Source organism: Dipodomys ordii, unplaced genomic scaffold, assembly GCF_000151885.1.
Source record: "Dipodomys ordii isolate 6190 unplaced genomic scaffold, Dord_2.0 Scaffold19, whole genome shotgun sequence".
NCBI lineage: Eukaryota > Metazoa > Chordata > Mammalia > Rodentia > Heteromyidae > Dipodomys > Dipodomys ordii.
Genome location: NW_012267235.1, coordinates 12,054,953 through 12,076,109, shown reverse-complemented (window position 1 = coordinate 12,076,109; position 21,157 = coordinate 12,054,953). Strand labels below are relative to the sequence as shown.

At 53.1% G+C, this 21,157-nt stretch overlaps 2 protein-coding genes across 4 annotated transcripts; one reads left to right on the top strand and one right to left on the bottom strand.

The window, feature by feature from the left end:
- Positions 1-3,888: 3,888 nt before the first annotated feature.
- Tmem256 (transmembrane protein 256) lies at positions 3,889-4,986 on the bottom strand. Of its 2 annotated transcripts, none has more exons than XM_013013214.1 (4): positions 4,850-4,986; positions 4,524-4,555; positions 4,201-4,281; positions 3,889-4,104 (listed from the first exon to the last, which is right to left on the bottom strand). In XM_013013214.1, the coding sequence occupies exons 1-4, from the start codon at positions 4,932-4,934 to the stop codon at positions 3,961-3,963; spliced, it is 342 nt and encodes a 113-aa protein (XP_012868668.1). In that variant the 5' UTR covers positions 4,935-4,986; the 3' UTR covers positions 3,889-3,960. The 2 variants fall into 2 exon arrangements, with proteins under 2 accessions (XP_012868668.1, XP_012868669.1); XM_013013215.1 differs by having other exon boundaries at positions 4,901-4,979.
- Positions 4,987-6,360: 1,374 nt separating this feature from the next.
- Nlgn2 (neuroligin 2) lies at positions 6,361-20,107 on the top strand. Of its 2 annotated transcripts, XM_013013211.1 has the most exons (8): positions 6,361-6,439; positions 9,057-9,757; positions 13,700-13,750; positions 15,781-15,930; positions 16,272-16,457; positions 16,570-16,762; positions 17,389-17,985; positions 18,938-20,107. In XM_013013211.1, exons 2-8 carry the CDS (start codon positions 9,301-9,303, stop codon positions 19,809-19,811), a joined length of 2,508 nt encoding a protein of 835 aa, XP_012868665.1. In that variant the 5' UTR covers positions 6,361-6,439; positions 9,057-9,300; the 3' UTR covers positions 19,812-20,107. The 2 variants fall into 2 exon arrangements, with proteins under 2 accessions (XP_012868665.1, XP_012868666.1); XM_013013212.1 differs by lacking the exons at positions 6,361-6,439; positions 13,700-13,750 and having other exon boundaries at positions 9,430-9,757.
- Positions 20,108-21,157: the final 1,050 nt, after the last annotated feature.

Here is a 21,157-nt window from a genome sequence, read left to right as displayed (position 1 = left end):
AAGGCTCAAACTCTTTTTTGTTTTTGGGTCCGGTCATGGGGCCTGAACTCTGGGCCTGGGCGCTGTCCCTCAGCTCTTCAGCTCAAGGCTAGCGCTCTACCACCTGAGCCACAGTACCACTTCCGGTTTTTTTCTTTTTTGCTTATGTGGTGCTGAGGAATCGAACCTAGGGCCTTGAGCATGCAAGGCAAGCGCTCTACCACTGAGCCACCTTCCCAGCCCAAGGCTCTTGAACCACTCCATGCTTTCAGTTTGGTAAACTTAATAATGTAATTTAAGGGGCTGGGAAGGTGGCTCAGTGGTAGAGTGCTTGCCTTGCATGCATGAGGCCCTGGGTTTGATTCCTTAGCACCACAGAAGCAGGTAAAGCTGGAAGTGGCGCTGTGGTTCAAGTGGTAGAGCACTAGCCTTGAGCTGAAGAGCTGAGGGACAGCGCCCAGGCCCAGAGTTCAAGCCCCATGACTGACCAACAAAATAAATAAGTAAAATAAATACATAAATAATGTAACTTAAGTGACAATTAGCATAAGTTAGCCACATGCTCTCCTCAAAATAGCCAATCCAACTGTCATGGGAAACACACATACACAAAAGTAATACTCTGGGGACTGGGAATGTGGCTTAGTGGTAGATAGAGTGCTTGCCTGGCATGCCTGAAGCCCTGGGTTTGATTCCTCAGTACCACATAAACAGAAAAAATCCAGAAGTGTGGTTCAAGCGGTAGAGCGCTAGCCTTGAACAAAAGCTCAGGGACAGTACCCAGGTCTTAAGTTCAAGCCCCATGACTGGCCCCCCCAAAAAAAAGTAATACTCTGTACTCCAATAGAGGCTTAGTCCCACAGATCATTCCTTCACAAATGCCACCACCTGCTGAGTACAGGTGTCCAGAATACCGTCCTCCTGTGCTGCCTCTCCTTACCGGAATCCATAATTATCATTTCACTATTCTTTTTTTTTTTGTCAGTTGTGGGGCTTGAACTCTGGACCTGGGCTCTTCAGCTCAAGGCTAGCATTCTACCACTTGAGCCACAGTGTCACTTCCAGTTTTCTGGTTGTCAATTGGAGATTAGAGTCTCACAGACTTCCTTGCCTGGGCTAGCTTTGAACTGTGATCCTCAGATCTCAGCCTTCTGAGTAGCTAGGATTACAGCATAAGCCACTAGTCCCTGGTTCACTTTTTTTTTTTTTTTGTCCTGGGGCTTGAACTCTGGGCCACTGTCCCTGAGCTTTTTATGCTTAAGGGTGGTATTTTACTACATGGGACACAGAGTCTCTTATTACTTTTTGTGGTTAACTGGAGATAAAAGTCTCACCTAGGCTGGCTCCTAACTATAAGCCTCAGATATCAGCCTCCTGAGTAGCTACGATTACAGGCATTGATGGGAATCTGCTTTGTTCTAATAACTCCATATTGCTCCCCTCTCGGCCCAATCTTTTTGTGTGCCTTACGCCTCCAGGTCAAGCACAACACCGGGTGCATACTCACATGCTTGCCCGCAGGCAGGTCTTTCTGATCTAGGCTTAGCTGAAAGGCCTCTCACCCCAGGAAGAGCATTCATTCTACTGTGGGCCTTGCCAAGGACACCAACCTTGGCCTCCAAGAGACCATAGCCTATTTTTTATTTTCTGCTTCTTCGTTAAAGCCCCAAATAAACCCAGCCCCAAATAGACTCCCTCATACAACCTCCAAGCCCTCCAAAACCATGGGAAGGTCTATGCCCCTCACTGGTGATAAACAGTCCTAGCCTGTTAAGGATCGTTCCCCATCTATTCCTTTTCTGTTATCCTCCATTTTCCTTTTCTTTTTTTTGGGTCCAGTCGTGGGGCCTGAACTCTGGGCCTGGGTGCTGTTCCTTAGCTCTTCAGCTCAAGGCTAGCGCTCTACCACTTGAGCCACAGCGCCACTTCCGGCTTTTTTCTTTTTGCGTATGTGGTGCTGAGGAATCGAACCCAGGGCCTCTGGCATGCAAGGCAAGCACTCTACCACTGAGCCACCTTCCCAGCCCATCCTCCATTTTCCTAACAAACATGAGCCAACAGTCCCCAGCTGGCTTTAACTTTTTTTGTTGTTGTTGTTGGTCATGGGGCCTGAACTCTGGGCCTGGGTGCTGTCCCTCAGCTCTTTAGCTCAAGGCTAGCGCTCTACCTCTTAAGCCACAGTACCACTTCCAGTTTTCTGGTGGTTTATTGGAGTCTCACGGACTTTCCTGCCCAGGCTGGCTTTAACTGTGATCCTCAGATCTCTGCTTCCTGAGATTGCATGCGTGAACCACTGGTGCCCAGCTAGCCTTTTTTTTTTTTTTGCCGGTTGTGGGGCCTGAACTCTGGGCCTGGGCGCTGTCCCTCAGCTCTTCAGCTCAAGGCTAGCTCTACCACTTATGCCACAGCACTACTAACAGCTTTTTATTTATGTGGTACTGAGGAATCGAACCCAGGGCCTCATGCATGCAAGGCAAGCACTCTACCACTGAGCTACCTTCCCAGCCCGTCCTTAACATTTTTTTTTCTTCTTCCATAGAAAGAAAACTTAAAAAAATTTTTTTTATTGTGAAAATACCATACAGAGGGGCCGTACTTAACATTTTAAAATAGTCTTTAGGATGGGCACTGTTGGTATTATGTTTATCTTTGGTTCTGGGCTCCACCCAGACCTGCGCCCTTCCCATCCCTGGAGTTGCCGCCATACAGCCTAGACCCTCCTGAAATCCCATCTACCTCACTTCCAACCCTCAGACCCCTCCTGCTACCTGGATGGTGAAGGATGCCACGACCTCCCTCTTGAGAGAAATATGGCTCCTCTAATAAACCTTGTAATAATCTTTCTCCTGGGCCTGCCTACCTCTGGCAGGTACCCTAGGATGGATTCGTGGGATTCTTCAGGCACCAGTAGCTTACACCTGTAATCCTAGCATCTCAGGAGGCTGAGATCAAGGATTGTGACTCAAAGCCAATCCAGGAGACTCCTGTCTCCAGTTAACCACCAAAAATCCAGAAGGTAGAGTTGTGCCAGGTTTGAGCCAAAAAACAAAACAAAACAACAACAACAAAAAACCCTCAGGGATAGCACCCAGGCCATGAGTTCAAGTTTTAAATGGGCATAGTGGCATATACCTGTAATCCCAGCACTTAGGAGGAGGCAGGATAATAATAAGTTTGTGACTAGTATGGGATCCTCTAGACTAACATATTTCAAATCACACCACTTCCTTAGATATTGATACTTCAGCAGCATATTGTTCCCAGGAGATTCCAACCTCTCAGCTTAAGGCCCTCTACCATTTGGCCTTGTGATCCTTATCTCTCACTGCAGACCCTCTCAGTCTTTCAAACCAGATACCAGGAATCCTTTTTGTTGTTATTTACTATATAGCTAAGACTGGTCTCCAATTGCTACATAGCCCAGTTTAGCCTTGAACTCAAGATCCTCCTTTCAGTTCTCAAGTTTAAAGATTACTAGGCCTTATAAGAATCTTCTTCCTTCTTCCATTTTTAAAAACTGTGTTCTTTTTTGTACTGGGGATCAAACCCAGGACATTGCACTTGATAGGCAAGTGCTTTGCCACTGAGCTACATCCCAGCCCATTCCTCCATTTTTATTAAAATAGATCTCATAATGTAGCCCAGGCTCTGGGCAGGCCTCCAAGTCTTGATCCTTCTGCCTCTACCTCCCCAGTGCTGGAATTACAGGAATCTCTGATATTTTAAACATTCTTTATTACTCCAATATCTACCATTGTAAGAATAAAACAAATTAACTTGAAAGAACAGAATCTCCAAAAACGGGGACGCGTGGCTAAGTCTTAGGAAACAGAAGTAGTTCAAAACCTTGAATCCCTATCCCTTCTTCTCGATGATGAACGACTCGAAAGTTCTTTATTTGCTTTTATCTTTTAATTCCCTTTCTGCCCCAACTCCTAAAAAAAAATGCCCAGAAAACTCAGTAACTAAACAAATGAGATCTCAAAGAGCCAAGGCAAGCCAGCCCAAGATGAGTAGGCTCCCTCCAACGGGGCCCAAGTTCTGGATGCTAGTGTCCCCACTCAGAGCCTGGTAGTAAAAGCTGGTGCAGAATAAGGTAGTTCCAGAGGCTAGCAGCAACCCGGCCTGAAGGAAAGAAAGGGCAGAACACAGGCTGTAAGAATAGAGCTGTTTGAGGAGTGGTTGAGGGTTTGACCAGGGAAAGGCAGTGGGACAGATTACCCAGAGGGGTTTTCTGCAATGAGGCACTCCTAACAGGGCCAGGCTGTGTAAGAAGTGGTGTTTGTTGGTCTTGTCAAACAGCTGTAAGGAAGAGAAAAAAAAAAAAGCCATGGGAGACTAAGCAACCTAGGGACCAAAATTAGTTTCCATCACCACCATCCTTGAACCCCCAGCTTGCCACTCCCTCAGCCCCTTCCCACACCTACCACAGGTTTCCAGCCCTTTCTACTCCTACACCCATGCTCAGACTCCAACCCCCACGCGCAGGGCCAGCACATTCTGTGTAGATTAGCCAAAGGGTAAGCCCAGCAAAGTTACTTCACCTCCTTTCCGTATGCATCCGGGAAGTGGGCGCCTGTGGAGAGTAGAGGCAAAGGTTAGATCTAGAGCTATCCCGGGTTATACCCAATCCCGAGATCCTGAGGTAGACATTGGCGAAAAAGGGCGACCCCCACGGAGCTTCTGATTGGTGGAAACACGTGTCTGGCAATACTGTAAACCAAGCAGACATTCTGAAGGACTTTAAAAGATTTGGGGTTCCACGGGCTGCCCAGTCAATAGGAAGCGAGCATTTCCAATGGGCTTTGCCCCTGCACCCAACCCCAGAGATTGGCCCTAGTACAACCCGGATACGTCCCAAGCCCCTGACCGTGTGCCCCGTAGGAGGCCAAGCCCAAGGCCCCGGCTCCGGACAAGGCACCTAAGCGACGGAAAGCAGACCCTAGCCCAGCCATAGTGAAGGCGGTCACGCGCGGGAAGAACACCGCCCAGGCCACCCAAGAAGCCAGCCAATCCCGGTAGCCCATGTGAGTAAGGTCCAGAGGTCCCCAATCAGGACCGTGTTCATTTCAGGGCCTAGGTCCTCACCCGGGTACTTCCACCTTTGTAAAACTGCTTCTGAGTGGTGAAGACGTCTGGCGGGCGGAGAAACCAGAACCAATTAGAAGCAGAGAAGCTTAGCAGTAGGAGGCGGGGCTGAGGGCGGGATTGAAGGATTTGCGTCACGGATTGGCCCACTTTCCAAGTTGATCTCTTCTTAGAGCCCCCCCCCCTCAGCACCTCCGGCTAATTTCCAACGCTCCCGAGCTCAACGCAGAGCTCCGCCTCCTTCCCCACAGGCTCCTCCCATTCACCAACAAACTGGGCCTCCACTCCCCAAAAGAGGCGGCTCCACGGATACCTAAGCCCCACCCACCTACACCAAGCACCTCCCACTTTATGGATGGCCCCGCCTCGATGCCATAGACCCCGCCCACTTCGCATGGTGCCCCGCCTCTGTAGTTCAAATTCCCCCCCCCCCGACCCCCCGAGAGCTGCACGGGTGGGAGATCCGGAAAAATGTCTCCACCCTGCCCCAGCCAGCTACGTCCATCCGTCCGTCTGTCCACTCCCGCCCCCTTCACCGTCTCCAGTCCCCCCCACACTCCGGAGGGCGGGCGGGCAGGCGGGTGCGAACGAGGGGTGTGCGCGGCTCTCTCGGCGGGGGGCGGGGGAGGCGGCCGCGCGGTGACGCGCGGGGCTGCTGCGGCTGCTCCGCCGGCGGATCATCACTCTCTAGCTGGGATGGACGCGGGGCGGGAGGGCCCTGGCGCGCAGAACCAGGAGTCCGGGCCTCCTGGATGCTGAAGCCTTCTTCCACCCCCGCCTTTCCTCCTAGGAGCAGCGCCGACCTCTGCCTTGTGGCTCTGGACTCCGCTCCCGCCCTCCTCTGACTCCTTGGACCTCCCCCTCCCGCCCGCCCGCCCTCGGGATCGACTAGATCCCTCCCCCTCCCTGAGGATTCCGGCTGGATCCTTGCCCCTACACCGCAGATCCTGCGCTCCGAGGCCCCGGGCCCCTGGGGATTGCCGTGGACGCTTCCTCTAGCACCCGATCCCTTAGGCTCATCCGCCTGGACCGCCTTCTGGTCCCTCGAAGCCGGCACAAGAGCCACTGGATCTCTGGTCCAGTACTGTCTTGTTGCCCCCTCCTGGCTCTGCTGTCCCCACTGCGGGGTTCCCTGTTCTCGGGCTCCCCCTGACCTCATACCCTAGGCTCTCTTTTCCCGGGGATCGACTGGATCCCGGCCCCGCCCCCCGGGGCTGGGGCGATCCCCCTCCCCCGCCGGGTGAGGCGCTGCGGGCGGGGGCTGGGCCTGCGGGGCCGCGGGGGCTCAGAGGCCGCCGCCCCCCTCCTGAAGCCCGTCCGCCCCCTACTCGGAGCCCTGGATGGAGGCACCACGGCCCCAGGGCTGAGCCAGGTAGGAGCTAAGTCAGGCTGGGGAGGGGGGGGGCTGTGTGGCGGTCCACTGGGGTCTCCCTCCCCGTCTCTCTTCCTGCGCCCGGTTTCCCCCAGCCTGCTCTGTCTGCGTGTCTCCGCCTAGGGATGCTCTCGCCGTGTCTCTGCGTCTTGGTCTCTTTGTCTCTGCCTCTCTCCAGTCCATGAATGATCCTTTGAATGGGCCCACAGACCCCGTGTGTTCCCATTTCCCCCTCCCCCTCCTTCTCCCCTTCCCAGCCAAGCCATTTTCCCCACTGCGGGAAGGGGGGGGGCTGCGGCCTGAGCCCCCATCCCTCAACTCTCCCTGACTGGGGGAGTCAGGCCTGGGCTGGAATGGAGAAAGCAGGGCGGCAGAAGGATGGGGAGAAGGAGGGGGAGGAAGATGTGGAAGAGATGGGGAGAGAAAATGGGGGAGACAGAGACATGGAAAGACAGAGGGAGAGAGAGGGAGGGAAGGAGAGAGAGGGAGAGAGAGGGAGAGAGAGGGAGAGAGAGAGAACTGGGGAAGGTATTTGGAGGAGAAAAAGATGAGGAGCACCAAGGAGAGAGATGTACAAGAGTGAAATGAAAAAAGACTAAGGAGCGAGAGACTGTAGGCAAGAGCTGGAGCAAGCTGGAAAAAGCCAAGGAAAGATGTTCTGAGGGAGTGCTTTGGAGAGGAGAAAGATGAGGAGGGGGGGAGAGAAAGAGGGAAGGGGGGCTCCAGTGGGAGGAAAGAAGGGAGAGAAAGCTGGCTAGAGGGGAGGAGGCCAGGGGCCCAAAGTATCCTAAAAGAAGAGGGGTAGCAAGCAGGCCCAATTGATGGGGGGGATTAGGAGGGGAGAGCAGCAAGGCCATGGTGGCTGAGCCCAGCTTGATATGAGAAGTGGAAATCCTAGGGGAGTAATCCAAGCTTGCCCCCACCTATGTGATAGAAGACCAAACTGGAGCTTAACCAGACCTAAAGAGGGGGAGGGCATGGTTGGGTGTGAGTGGTAAGGATTCCTGCGTCCTCATCTCTGGAATAAATTGACACCTGCAGAGAGCCACCCGCGGGCTGGCGCCTGGCTCTGAAAACCCCGTGTCAGCAAACAGCTCTGGCGGCTGGTTGGAGGGGGGGGGTTGGGGGGGCTCTTGAAATGGCCTGGGTGTCTGCCCCTTTTGTCTGATCTGTCCCTGTCCTGCCCCTGCTGCCCTGAGCAACCCAGGCTTGAGAGCAGTAAATGTGGCAGAACTGGCAAGGGGAAGGGGAGGGTGAATGGATGGGATGGGATGGGATGGGATGGGATGGGATGGGATGGGATGGGATAAGAAGAAAGCTTCAGTACGCCCCCAGTACATAGGTCAAAATGCTGTGCAAAAAAGAGGTGTCTGGGGTCTAAGGCTGTGGAGTGGGAGGGGGCAGTTAGTAGGCTCATTTGCTGCTGCCTCAAGCCCACCTTAGCAACCCGTTCTCCCCAGCCTGAGGTCTGGTCACTAGAGCTCTGGGGGCTATGATTAGCTAAGAAGGTGGTGGTGAGGAGGCCAAAGGTAGAGATTTTTTTTATGGTTCTCTGTACCCCTAGGTTCCCCTTTAATCTGCATATATACTTCTTCCTCTATGCTAAGGTTGGGGAAACTCTTAGCATTCTGACTTAACACCTCTGCCTTTTCCCTCATGCCCTGAATGGACTCTACAACCAAGACAGCCCCTTCCCCTTTTTCTCTAGATGCCCCCCCCCCTTTCCAGGGTTAAAGCTGCAGCCCGTTGCCGAGGTAACATTGCAGGGCAGCATCCCGTCGCCCGGCAACCGGCTGCAGGATCACGCATCTGTCCCTGGATTTGCCCCTTCAGCATCCCCTCCCTACTCTAACTCCTGCCTCTAAGCACCCCAACTTCTGAGGGAAGAAATGTAAGGACCTGAGGAGAGAGGGGGTCCTAGGTCCTTAGGGAATGGTATGTTGAAGAAGAGAAGATGCTGGGTTTGTACAGTCCAAAGAAAGGCCCCAGTCTGGCCTGGGGTGGGGGTTCAGCACCATAAAATTACAGCTCAGGAGTAATTAACACGTATAAACAAACCCGCCACTTCCTGCTAATTAATGACTTGGTATTTTTATTTTTCTCTTCCTTGTCTATCTCATTCCCTCTCCCGGGGAGGTGGGGACAGGGACTCCTGTGCCCCTGGGGAGAAAGCCTATGTGTCTGGGATAAAGAACCTGGGAAGACTAGCATATACCAAGCTCTGGGTTTGATTCCCCCAGCACCACAAAAAAAAATAATAATAAATAAAGCTAAAAAACAAAGCAGCAACAAAAAAAGGTTAGAAAGGGCAGCATTAGGTTTGGGATGCTCACCTTCCCTGTCCTGATATTTGCTACATCGCACTCCCACCCCCAACGTGGGTCTCTGTTGAGGGAAGAGGGTTGAGGGAGGTGTTGGGGGCGGGGGGGGGTAAATGGGTGGAAGAACGGGACAACTTGGTCTGCAATCCAAGTCACTAACCACTTGTCTTCTGTTTCCCCACTCCTTACTGTCCGACCCATCCAACTTCCCTTCCCTTCTGCCTTTCTGTGTCTGTCTGTCTTGTCTGTCTGTCCGTCTCTTGCACATCCTGCCCTTCCCACTCTGCCTCCCGCAGGTCAGGCCTGCCTGCACCATCTTCGGCCTCCTTCCCTTTCCCCACCCCTTGCCCCCTCCATGGAGAGGAACAGACCCGTTCTCCGTCCAGTCTAACCTAGGTCCCTACCAGCCCCCCTCCTCCTTCCTGTTCCCCGCCCCCTCCTCCCTCCTGGGGCGAGGGGGGCCTCCCTCCCTCTCCCCCCCCTTCTCTCTCTCTCCGAGGGGGGGGGTCCCGGGGAGGGAGGGGGGGGTCCCCGATCAGCATGTGGCTCCTGGCGCTGTGTCTGGTGGGGCTGGCTGGGGCTCAACGGGGGGGAGGGGGTCCCGGCGGAGGCGCCCCCGGCGGCCCGGGCCTGGGCCTTGGCAGCCTCGGGGAGGAGCGCTTCCCAGTGGTGAACACAGCCTACGGGCGAGTACGCGGAGTGCGGCGCGAGCTCAACAACGAGATCCTGGGCCCCGTCGTGCAGTTCTTGGGCGTGCCCTACGCCACGCCGCCCCTGGGTGCCCGCCGCTTCCAGCCGCCTGAGGCGCCCGCCTCGTGGCCCGGCGTGCGCAACGCCACCACCCTGCCACCCGCCTGCCCGCAGAACCTCCACGGGGCCCTCCCGGCCATCATGTTACCTGTGTGGTTCACCGACAACTTGGAGGCGGCCGCCACCTATGTTCAGAACCAGAGCGAGGACTGCCTGTACCTCAACCTCTACGTGCCCACCGAGGACGGTAAGGGCGCGGGCACGAGGCCGGGGACCCTGTGGAACACAGCCCACAAACGCGCACGCAGACACTCGGGCGCTGGAACCCGCTCCCGCCGCCCCGAGCCGGGCCTTGGTGGGAGCCGTAAATCCCTGCAGTCTCTGCACATCCTCTGAGGACGGTAAGGGTGCTTGCCAGGCAGCCACAGGAGCAACCCACAGACAGCCATTCTCGGAGTTCTTTGTGCCCTAGAGACTATGGTAAGAGTAAGCAGGCACTAGGTTCACTTGCCCTCTCTCCGAAGAAGCATGCAACCAGCCCCTTAATTTCTGGGTGCTCTGATCATGGCTCGGCTCCATCACCTGCCCAGAATGACCACTCCAGCTTTGCTCTACCTCTCACTTTTAATGTTTGGCATACCAACCCACTTTAGCTATATCCACACATTAAGAACAGATTCTCTGCTCCCCAGCTAGCCTAAGCAAACATCAGGCCATCATCTGGGGAGCCCAGAGCCCCAAAACTAAGCTGAATGCCTTTGTTGATGGTACTCACTCCTTCCCCTTCTATCTCTGTATAAGAGATTAAAAAAAAATCAGTCATGGGGCTTGAACTCAGGGCCTAGGGTTTTTCACTCAAGGCTAGTGCTGTACTACTTTGAGCCACAACTCACTTTGAGTCACTTCTGGCTTTCTGCTGGTTAATTGGAGATAAGAGTCTCACAGACTATCCTGCCCGGCTGGCGTCCAACTGAAACCCTCAGATCTCAGCCTCCTGCCTGAGTAGCTAGGATTACAGGCATGGGCCACCAGTGCCTGGCTAAGATTTCTATCTCTTATACAGAGATACTTATACATCCCTGAAGGATCAGAAAAGCTTCTTGCCAAGGGCTCCTCTACTCACAGCCCAGCCCACCTATCCCTATCAGAACATCTCCCTGGGGCTCTGAGCTACTGCTCTTATTAATGAACTCCTGGCTACTACAGGACTTCTCTAAAGCTCCAGCTCACGCCTCCAGATAGTTCTCTACCCACCAACCTACACAGGAAGATTAATCAGAACACCTTCCAGCTATCTACAACAGATTTCAACCACCCCAAAAACCATCTTCACAAACAGCCCCCACATTACCTTCTGATACACCATCTTACCATTACCAAAGCATGCCAACACCTCCACAGAGCCAGTCCACTGCTGCAACCCTCCTCCCAGGCTGTTTTCAACAACCTTACATATGGACCAGAAACTCCAGTTCTCACTGTAGAATGTTTCCACTGTTGAATACAGATCATGTTCCCAGCCACCCAGGACACCACACAAGTCACAATTCTGAACACCTTCACAGAATACACATGACCTATACTTCCTGAAAATGGTATGTAACCCGTCACTCATACAGACCCAAATTCCCTAGCACCTTTAAGTATATTAGAGGTGCTAATATACATATACGTATGCCCTCTTTCTTAACTCTGAATGTGCACTGTGCAGTACCCAATACCCTTACCACTTTTCATACATTATTTACCCCAGAGTCTACCTGGAGATCATTTGAACAATACTTACCTCAGGCAGAGACTGCATACTTTTTTTTTTTTTTTTGTCTATCCTGGGGCTTGAACTCAGGGCCTGGTACTGTCCCTGAGCCCCTTTGTACTTCAAGGCTAGCACTCTACCACCTCAGCCACAGCACCACTTCCAGCTTTATGTGGTGCTGAGGAATCGAACCCAGGGCCTCAGGCATGCAAGGCAAGCGCTCTACCACTGAGCCACCTTCCCAGCCCCTGCATACCTTTTTGACAGATGAAATTCTGCATCCATGCAAACACACACCCATTGCCCCTCCCACATCCACCTCCCACAATTGAATATGTGTGTGTGTGGGTGCATGCTGGTCCTAGTGCTTTGAACTCAGGGCCTATGTGCTGTCCCTGACTTTTTTTTTTCTCAAGGCTGACACTCTACCACTTGAGCCACAGCCCCACCTCCAGCTTTTTAGTAATTTATTGGGGATGAGAGTCGTGCAGACTTCCCTGCCCAGACTGGTTTTGAACCGAAATCCTCAGATGCTGAATAGCTAGGATTACAGATTTGAGCCATTGGCTCTTGCACCCTAATTCCCATAATCCATTTACCCCAACATACTCTCCACATCTTCCCCCAATTCCTCCACCCCACCCCACCCCCACCTACCTGCAAGAGAGCTATCCACTCCATACCCCCTTCTATCCTGTGGGGGAACACCCATTGCAGGGCCCTCCTAGCTGTGAGTCCCTCATCCCAGTTCCTCTATCCAGACAGACTCTGTGTCATCTCAACCCCACTTTTAGACTGTATCCCAATACTTTCACAAAGGTTGTCCACCCTTATGGGGGGCTTTTTCATCACTCCCCCCATGTGAAACACCAACACTTCCCACCACCGAACTGTCCACCCCAATACCTCTCATAAATTGTTTGTCCCTTACTAACACCTCCAAACAAGTTGTCTGTCCCTGCCTCCACACCTTCTGTATTTTTAACCATTGCATTTTTGCAGACCTGCTTGGGGCCTGACACATTCAGGTGATCTCACTTACTCTTCACACCAGCTCTAGGAGGAAGAGGTTTTCACGCGCACGCACATGCACACACACACACACACACACACACACACACACACACACTTCATATTCTCCCAAGCATGCATATATCCTGCTGACTTCATCTCCATCTACATCATCTCACAAAGAATCTGTTCCCCACTGGTCCTTAAGGGGGCTGGCCTTGTCAGGGAAATCTTTCAGAGCTAACCTGGGCCTTGCTGACAAGGCCTATGCTGCTGAGGGAAGAAAAAAAAATCAGCTTGAGGGAACCCCCTAAGGTCTTTGGGTTCTAGCTCTTCCCTAACCAATCCCTTGACCTGAAAGAAGCCTGGTGCCCACCTCTGAGCCCAGTGTGGAGCCTTTCCTGGACTCTGGACATGCTGTCCCTCTCAACACATTTTTCAATATGTGCACACATCCCAAGTTTCACACTGGCCTGGGGCACTGTATTTCAGTTGTAGAATGAACCCCCATCAAGAGGGGAGGAGGGATCTTTGACAGTGGAGCTGGGGAGGGGGTGGGTAGAGCTCGGGGGAGGGAGGAAAGGAGGCCTGGGTAGGGGATGAGGTGGGTGGGAGTGTGGAGGGATGAGTTGGAGTGGAGGGCAAGACCTGATAACCCCTTTCCCTGCTTTGCCCATACTGGGGAGATGGGGTGAGAAGCCAGGCCTTGTGAGTATGGATGGAAGAGATATGCCAGCAGGCAAGGCTGGGTAGGTGGGCAGCCCTTAGCTGACCTACTCAGCCTTTCAGTGAGGAGCAGAGGGCTTCTGGGGGCTGTAACAGCGGGGTAGGCTACCCCCAACCCCATTCTGCCCAATACCCTCCAGAGCCTTCTAGAGGGAAGCAGTCTTTTCTGCCTAGCCTCTCCACAGCCTGGATAGGGCAGCCGGCATCAACTTGCCTGTCCCTGAAGGAGCCCTTCTTGGAAGGTGGCCTGGGTGGCAAGCTAGCCTTGGTCTCCAGGGCTCCCCCTCCTTCCCACCCCACCCCTTCTAACACCTTTTCATTTCCAGCAACTAGCAAATACACAACAAACCAAATTCTTTCCAGCCAAGAGTCCATATGTCTTAAGACAGGCCTCAGACCACTCAGGCACCTTACCCTCCCTCCAAAAACAAAGACAAAACAAAACCCACCTTTTCTTTGGGGCATGACTTTTTCTGGGGAGGGGAACAAAACTGGGTTATAGAAAACGTTTTTCTCTTTTCTTGGTTTCTTTTTCTTGCAAACAAATTTTGCTTTTTTTGGCTTATTTTTTCTGCCTCTCCCCACCCTCCCCTTTTCTGCTTTCTCTCCTCCCCTCCCCATCCACTACCTCCCCTGACCCCCCATCTTTCCCCACAAAATTGTCCTTTTTTCTCTGTTTTGTGTTCCCGGTCTTAGGTCCGCTCACAAAAAAACGTGACGAGGCGACGCTCAATCCGCCAGACACAGGTAGATTTAAAAATCCCGCTGCTGCATGTGGTTGCTTATAAGAGGAGTTTATGGCCCTGCCCCTAACTAAATGCCCCACAGCCCTCAAGGCCCCCTCAGTTGTTCTCCTAACTAAAAAGTGAAAGAAAAAAAAAAAGAAAAGAAAAAATTTTAATTGGAAAAAAATTATGAAAACTTCAAACGAAATTTGAACAATGTTGGACCCACTAGAAAACCTGCAAGAAAAGTTACTTATGGTGAAAATAAGAAGTGGAAATTGAAATATCAGAACAAATTGAATAAAATGTTTCGAATTTGAAAGAAATTTGGACTGTTTTGAAACATGAAATGTGCCATTTGGAAAAGAAATTTAATTTGGAGAAAAATACTATTTGGAAAAAAAATTAAGTTGGCAAATTGATGACACAATTGAAACATCAGAAATCAAAACGCCAGTCAGACACAGAAAAGGCGAACATTTGAATCAAATCAAAGCATTTGGAAATTTTTGAAAACAGGGCCCAATATCTTGAAGTTTCACCACAAAATTTTGAAAAAAAAATGCAAAGAATTTTTTTTCTTTTTTTTTTTTCCAAGATGGAGCTTTTTATTTTTTTCTTTTCTTGTTGAAATCTGCCCCAGAGCTTCTTGCTTTTTGGTTGTTGTTGTTTTTTTTTTTTTCTTTCTTTCTTCTTTCTTGATCTTTTTTGTTGTTGGTTTTGAATTCTTGTTGCCCCAGCCCCTCTTCCTGGAACCTTCCCTTTCTGACTCCCCTCCCCCACACCGGGAGAGGGGTGGTGGGAGGAGGGTGAGGAATTAAAGACATTTTAGCACAAGGCTTTGGAGGGAAAAAGAGATTCCGGCTGGAAAATGCTGGAAAGTCAGGAATGGAGGGGATTTGGGGATGCCACACAGGGGATACTGCCCACCCGGGAGCAGGAGACTACCAAAAAGGCCTAAAGAGACAAAGGCAGGAACTAGCTAGGAAGAGTCTAGGGGAAATGTCCCAGGTAACCTACTGGTGGGCCTTGAAGAAAAGATAAAGAATGAGGGAGGTAGCCCAGGTTATAGGGACCAGCTTTGGGGGTCCAAGCATAGCTTCTATTTGAGTACCTAGTAAGTCAGAGATGACAGGTGTTAAGAGAGCCCAGGTGATTCAGCATGGACATGAATGTGGCTGAATCATGAGGGACTCCCAGTGGGACTATAACTTTGGGGACTTTGGCAGACCCTCTCAGATTCCCAACCTCTTTGGGAATTGCCCACCCCTCAGTCCTATGCAGTCTTGAGAGTAGTATGTGGGCCTACTATGTGTGGCAGTTATTAAAAGATCCTTTGGGGGGATGTGGCAGGGAAGGAGTCCTGTGGCCAGATCCAGAGCTCAGGCTAGTATATGGGGGTGGGGGGGGACGCAGTCTAAGATTCTGAGCTCCATCCTGACTTCATTAGGCAGCTCTTTCCCACCCTGCCTCCTGCCACAGTAATTAGGCTGGGGGTTGCCATGGTAACTGGGGAGGTGACCTAGAAAGGAATTAGGGCGGGGAAGAGACCAAGCCCCCAGGGACCCTAGGGCTTGACACCCCTCACCCACAGACCAGGGTGCCATGTGAAGTCAGGGCCTAAGCATGAGTCTCAGGAAATGCCAGGACCCTCCTAGCACCTTCAGCCTCAGTGCCCTCTTCCTAGGACCAGGAGGGAGATTTACTGTGTGTGTGTGTGTGGAGGGGTCCTGGGCTCCAGCAGGCACCCTAAGGAGGGCCGCCTCCCATCCTGTCCAAAGTTGGGCTGTTTGGGAGGTCTGTCCAGCCATCTGGTGATGCGCTTGGGTATATGCTGGTCGAGGGTTAGGAGGGGACCTCCCTCCAGGGCTAGCTGGGGAGGGAGGGAGGAAGGGGAATCCGGTCTTGCCCCCCCAGGGATGGGAGTGACAAGTCCTCTGAGCTCCTGGCTGGTCTTCAGTAGGCCTGAGAGCTCTGGTATGTGTTGCTTCTGGTCTGACTGTGTCCTTATCCTCAATCTCCTGGCCCACCTGCCACCCTCTCCCTGCGCAGATATCCGGGACTCCGGGAAGAAGCCGGTAATGCTGTTCCTACACGGAGGCTCCTACATGGAGGGCACTGGAAACATGTTTGATGGCTCAGTCCTGGCTGCCTACGGGAATGTCATCGTAGCCACGCTCAACTACCGTCTTGGGGTGCTAGGTGAGGGTGGGTGGCCATCTTTGGGAGGGGGGCAGAATCTGGGAGGCAGGCTGGTAGAAAGATTTTTGTTGTTGTTGTTGTTGGTTTTTAGCAGTGGGGAACTTTTTCTCCACCAAGGACTATTTGATTTGGATAAGTAGAACAACATTCATTAAATTTCAAATCCTGCCTACCGTTCCTTTGGCAGGGCTAGCCCAAATGATTTCAAGAGCCTTATATAGCCTAGGGTGCAGGTTTAGTAAACTCAGGAGAGTGGGTTCTAGGCTGGACTAAAGTACCCAGAAAGAGGGCCAAGGGTACTGTTGACACCTCCAGGGAGCCCCTTCTTTTTGTATCCCCAGGTTTTCTCAGCACTGGGGACCAGGCTGCAAAAGGCAACTATGGGCTCCTGGACCAGATCCAGGCTCTGCGGTGGCTCAGTGAAAACATTGCCCACTTTGGGGGTGACCCTGAGCGCATCACCATCTTTGGGTCTGGGGCAGGGGCCTCCTGTGTCAACTTGCTGATCCTCTCCCACCACTCAGAAGGTACTGCAGCCTTTCTAGCTGATCGCACTCTTCTCAAAGCCCTGACCCTCCCAAGTCCTTCTCCTTTTGGCTGATATTCACAACCCCACCTGATATCTGCCTGTCCCATCAGGGCTGTTCCAGAAGGCCATTGCCCAGAGTGGCACTGCCATTTCCAGCTGGTCTGTCAACTACCAGCCGCTCAAGTACACGCGGCTGCTGGCAGCCAAGGTGGGCTGTGACCGAGAGGACAGTGCTGAAGCTGTGGAGTGTCTACGCCGGAAGCCATCCCGGGAACTGGTGGACCAGGATGTGCAGCCGGCCCGGTATGGGGGTGGGAGAGGGCTGGGGGCAAGCCTTCACACTCCTTCCTGTTTCTAAGGAGGTTGAGGGGAAAGGTGACTGCAGGTATTCCATGGGCAAAGAGATGTGGGTTTCAGGCCCATCTAGTGCCCTTCTTCTAGCAGCCTTCCCTCAGTAGAAGTGGCTAAATAGAGCAAGTGAGCCCAGGGTGCCATGAAATGCTTCAGGAAGATTTTCAGGGAGGACAGTTCCTTGAGGGATTCTCAGTTTTTTGTAGTTGTTGTTTTGTTTTGTTTTTTTGGGGGGGGCTTGAACTCAGGGCTTGGGTACTATCCCTGAGCTTTTTCACTCAAGGCTAGTGCTCTATCACTTTGAGCCACAAGTGCCACTTCTGGTTTTCTAGTGGTTAATTGGAGATAAGAGTCTCACAAACTTTCCTGCCCGGGCTGGTTTCAAACCCTGCTCTTCAGATCTCAGCCTCCTGAGTAGCTAGGATTACAGGTATGAGCCACTAGTGCCTGGCTCTCTAGGAGGTTTTCAAGTAGGGGAGAAGGGTCTTTCAGGCAGACAAAAGACACCTACATATGTGAGCCTTTGGGCCCAGAAGAGGCCAATGAGCAAATAATGAGACCTTTCTCCTTCTCCCCAGCTACCATATTGCCTTTGGGCCTGTGGTGGATGGCGATGTCGTCCCCGATGACCCTGAGATCCTCATGCAGCAGGGAGAATTCTTAAACTATGACATGCTCATCGGTGTCAACCAGGGAGAGGGCCTCAAGTTTGTGGAGGATTCTGCAGAGAGTGAAGATGGTGTGTCCGCCAGTGCTTTCGACTTCACTGTCTCCAACTTTGTGGACAATTTGTATGGTTACCCAGAGGGCAAGGATGTGCTTCGGGAAACCATCAAATTCATGTATACAGACTGGGCTGACCGGGACAACGGCGAGATGCGACGCAAGACTCTGCTGGCACTCTTTACTGACCACCAATGGGTGGCCCCAGCTGTGGCCACTGCCAAGCTACATGCTGATTACCAATCCCCTGTCTACTTTTACACCTTCTATCACCACTGCCAGGCCGAGGGCCGGCCAGAATGGGCAGATGCGGCGCATGGAGATGAGCTGCCCTACGTATTTGGTGTGCCTATGGTGGGCGCCACTGACCTCTTCCCCTGCAACTTCTCCAAGAATGATGTCATGCTCAGCGCAGTGGTCATGACCTACTGGACCAACTTCGCCAAGACTGGGTGAGGGCCAGAGGGTCTGGGTGGGGCACCCTTGCAGGTTGATGTACCCTTGCCATCCTTGGCTGTTGAGATCAACAAACACTACTGAACACCTTCTCTACCAGGCTTGGAGCTTTAGCAGAGGCCCCTGTCCTTTCTGTGGGTGGATTCCCTGGGTGGCTTTGGCTTGGTGTCTAGCTTTCTCCTTCCTTCCTTGCCTACTTACCCCACTGTCTCCCACCTCCTACCAGTGCTCTGGCCCTGTCTGAACACTCAGATCTATATCCAAGGACATAAGGTCTGTCTCTTCACCTGAAGCTCATTGACATCTCTTCCTTTCCCTCTCTGATCTGCTTACTTCTAGCTACCTCTGGCTGCTGGCTGTACACTGTCTGTTGCTGGCTGTCTCTCAAGTGTCTTTGTCTCTCTGTTCTCTTTTCTCAATCTCCGCTTCTCTCACTAGGTATCTGTCTCTGGCTGTCTTCCTCCCTCTGTCTCTCCAGCCCTGCCTCTGATCATCTCTTTGTCTTTTCATGTCCATGTCCATTTCTCTGCCTCTATGATTTTTTTTTCTCTGATTGGCTTTCTTTCTTTCCTCTCTCTCTTCTTTTCCTTCCTTCCTTCCTTCCTTCCTTCCTTCCTTCCTTCCTTCCTTCCTTCCTTCCTCCCCTTATTTCTTTGTTTCTTCCCTTCTTTCCTTCCTTCCTTATTTCTTAAAAGCTGGCACTCTACCACTTGAACCATACTCCACTTCAGTTTTTTGGTGGTTAATTGGAGATAGGAGTCTCACGGACTTTCCTGCATGGGCTGGCTTTGAACCAGGGATCTTCAGATCTTAGCCTTCTGAGTACTAGGCTTTCTTGCTATTTCTCCATCTCTCAGCCTCTCTGTCTGCTCCTTCCCTTTTGCTACCCACTTTCCTTTGGAGCCTCCTCCTCACACTCCTCATTTTCTTGCCCTCCTATGCTTACAGTGACCCCAACCAGCCGGTACCCCAGGACACCAAGTTCATCCACACCAAGCCTAACCGCTTTGAGGAAGTGGTGTGGAGCAAGTTCAACAGCAAGGAGAAGCAGTACCTACACATCGGCTTGAAGCCTCGTGTGCGTGACAACTACCGCGCCAACAAGGTGGCCTTCTGGCTGGAGCTCGTGCCCCACCTGCACAACCTGCACACAGAGCTCTTCACCACCACCACGCGCCTGCCTCCCTATGCCACGCGCTGGCCACCTCGCCCACCTCCGGGTGCCCCAGGCACACGTCGGCCCCCACCCCCTGCCACCCTGCCACCCGAGCCGGAGCCGGAGCCAGGCCCAAGGGCCTACGACCGCTTCCCTGGGGATTCTCGAGACTACTCCACGGAGCTAAGTGTCACCGTGGCCGTGGGTGCCTCCCTCCTCTTCCTCAACATCCTGGCCTTTGCCGCCCTCTACTACAAGCGGGACCGGCGGCAGGAGCTGCGGTGCCGGCGGCTCAGCCCACCCGGAGGCTCCGGGTCAGGCATGCCCGGTGGGGGCCCCCTGCTTCCTGCTGCTGGTCGTGAGCTGCCCCCAGAAGAGGAGCTGGTTTCACTGCAGCTGAAGAGGGGTGGTGGCGTTGGGGTGGACCCTGTTGAGGCCCTGCGCCCTGCCTGCCCACCCGACTACACCCTGGCCCTGCGCCGGGCACCAGACGATGTGCCTCTCTTGGCCCCGGGGGCCCTGACCCTGCTGCCCAGTGGCCTGGGGCCACCACCGCCACCACCACCCCCTTCTCTCCATCCCTTTGGGCCCTTCCCTCCACCTCCCCCAGCCGCTGCCAGCCACAACAACACGCTACCCCATCCCCACTCCACCACTCGGGTATAGGGGGCGGCTTGGGGAGGTCCTCCTCCCCTCCCCTCCCCTCCCCAGCCCAGGCCACTCTGCAGGCAGGGAGGAGGACTTGGCATCAGCGTTTCTCCTGTGGAGTTGTCACACATCATCAATCAGCGTGAAGGTGGACATTGGATTCCTCACTGGGATGCGTGTTTTTTTTCCCCCCCGTGCAGAGAGGCCCATTCTCTTCCCTGGACCTGGGCCTTTGAACATCTGGGGGCTGTTTTTTGCCCTCTGTTGGGACACCAGTCTTCGGTATGTGGAAATACGAATTCTTTTCCCGCGTGGAGGCGTGCTTTCCTCGTGAAGGGGGTGTTTTCCCATGTGCAGGGTGAGGTTTGTTTTTTGGGTTTTTTTGGTTGTTTTTGCCACCCTGGACACATGTTGGCCCTCTCAAAGAATTTCTGGGGGGATTTGTACCCCAGAATCCTATTCCCTCATGCTTTCTTCCCATTCCTCCCCTCCTTCCGATCCTCCTGGAGACCCTGGAAGTGATGCGATCACACAGAGTGACCCTTGGCCGCCAGACAACACATGGTGGTGCCTGAAAGGCAGCAAGGAAATCACAGGCTCCCCTCCCCACCCATCCCCCCCCCCCCCCACCTCCCCACCCCCACCACTCCTGAAAAGCATGTTTCTCCCCCACGGCACAAGTCAGATGAAGCACGTTCTCCCGGGGAGGCCCTTGCCTTCCACAGACAACAGACACAGATTTCCTGCCAGGGAAAGGAAGGAGATCTGTGCATCCCGGTGCTGCCTGGAAACATTTCCCCATGGTCCAGGACACATTTCACTGAGTGGGAACATGTTGTTGCATGTGGATGTGTGTTTCCCAGGCAGAGGGTCCCTCTCCAAGGCACTTTCCCTGCATCCCCTGCCCCTCCCGGAGCCTTAGGCCCAGCACTCATTTCCTACTCACACAGCAAGTGGGAACAAGCTTCAAGTTGACAGAGCTGGGGGTGGGGAGGAGGGGGATGTACCAGTCCTGAGATGCTGGATTGGAGGGGCACAGGATGGGAAAAGGGGGGGAGGCATGGCACATGCCACCCGTGGAGGCCATGCATGTTTGACCAAAGCCCTCATGGGGCCTAAGGATAGCCTTTCCCTTAGTACTCAGATCATTGCTCATCTGTGCCAAACTGAATAGATACGTTTGGGGGAGGGAAGAACCTCAAAATGTGCCAAGATCCCCCAGTCTTAGGGCAAGGCAGATGGAACACAGGGCAGGGGCATGTGGCAGCTAAGAAGGCCCTCTCCCCCCCAACCCCGCCTGTGGTCTTGTTCCCTAGTTGTCCCTTTCTGCCTAAGTTCCCCATTCTCCATCCCTGTTTCCCTCG

Coding starts and splice junctions, on each gene's coding strand:
- Tmem256 (XM_013013214.1), bottom strand. CDS start 4,934: ATGGCTGGGCTAGGGTCTGCTTTCCGTCGCTTAGGTGCCTTGTCCGGA. Junction 4,556..4,849: donor GGCCTCCTACGGGGCACACG/GTCAGGGGCTTG, acceptor TACTCTCCACAG/GCGCCCACTTCCCGGATGCA. Junction 4,282..4,523: donor CGGATGCATACGGAAAGGAG/GTGAAGTAACTT, acceptor TCTTCCTTACAG/CTGTTTGACAAGACCAACAA.
- Nlgn2 (XM_013013211.1), top strand. CDS start 9,301: ATGTGGCTCCTGGCGCTGTGTCTGGTGGGGCTGGCTGGGGCTCAACGG. Junction 13,751..15,780: donor GCTCAATCCGCCAGACACAG/GTAGATTTAAAA, acceptor CTCCCTGCGCAG/ATATCCGGGACTCCGGGAAG. Junction 15,931..16,271: donor CTACCGTCTTGGGGTGCTAG/GTGAGGGTGGGT, acceptor TTGTATCCCCAG/GTTTTCTCAGCACTGGGGAC.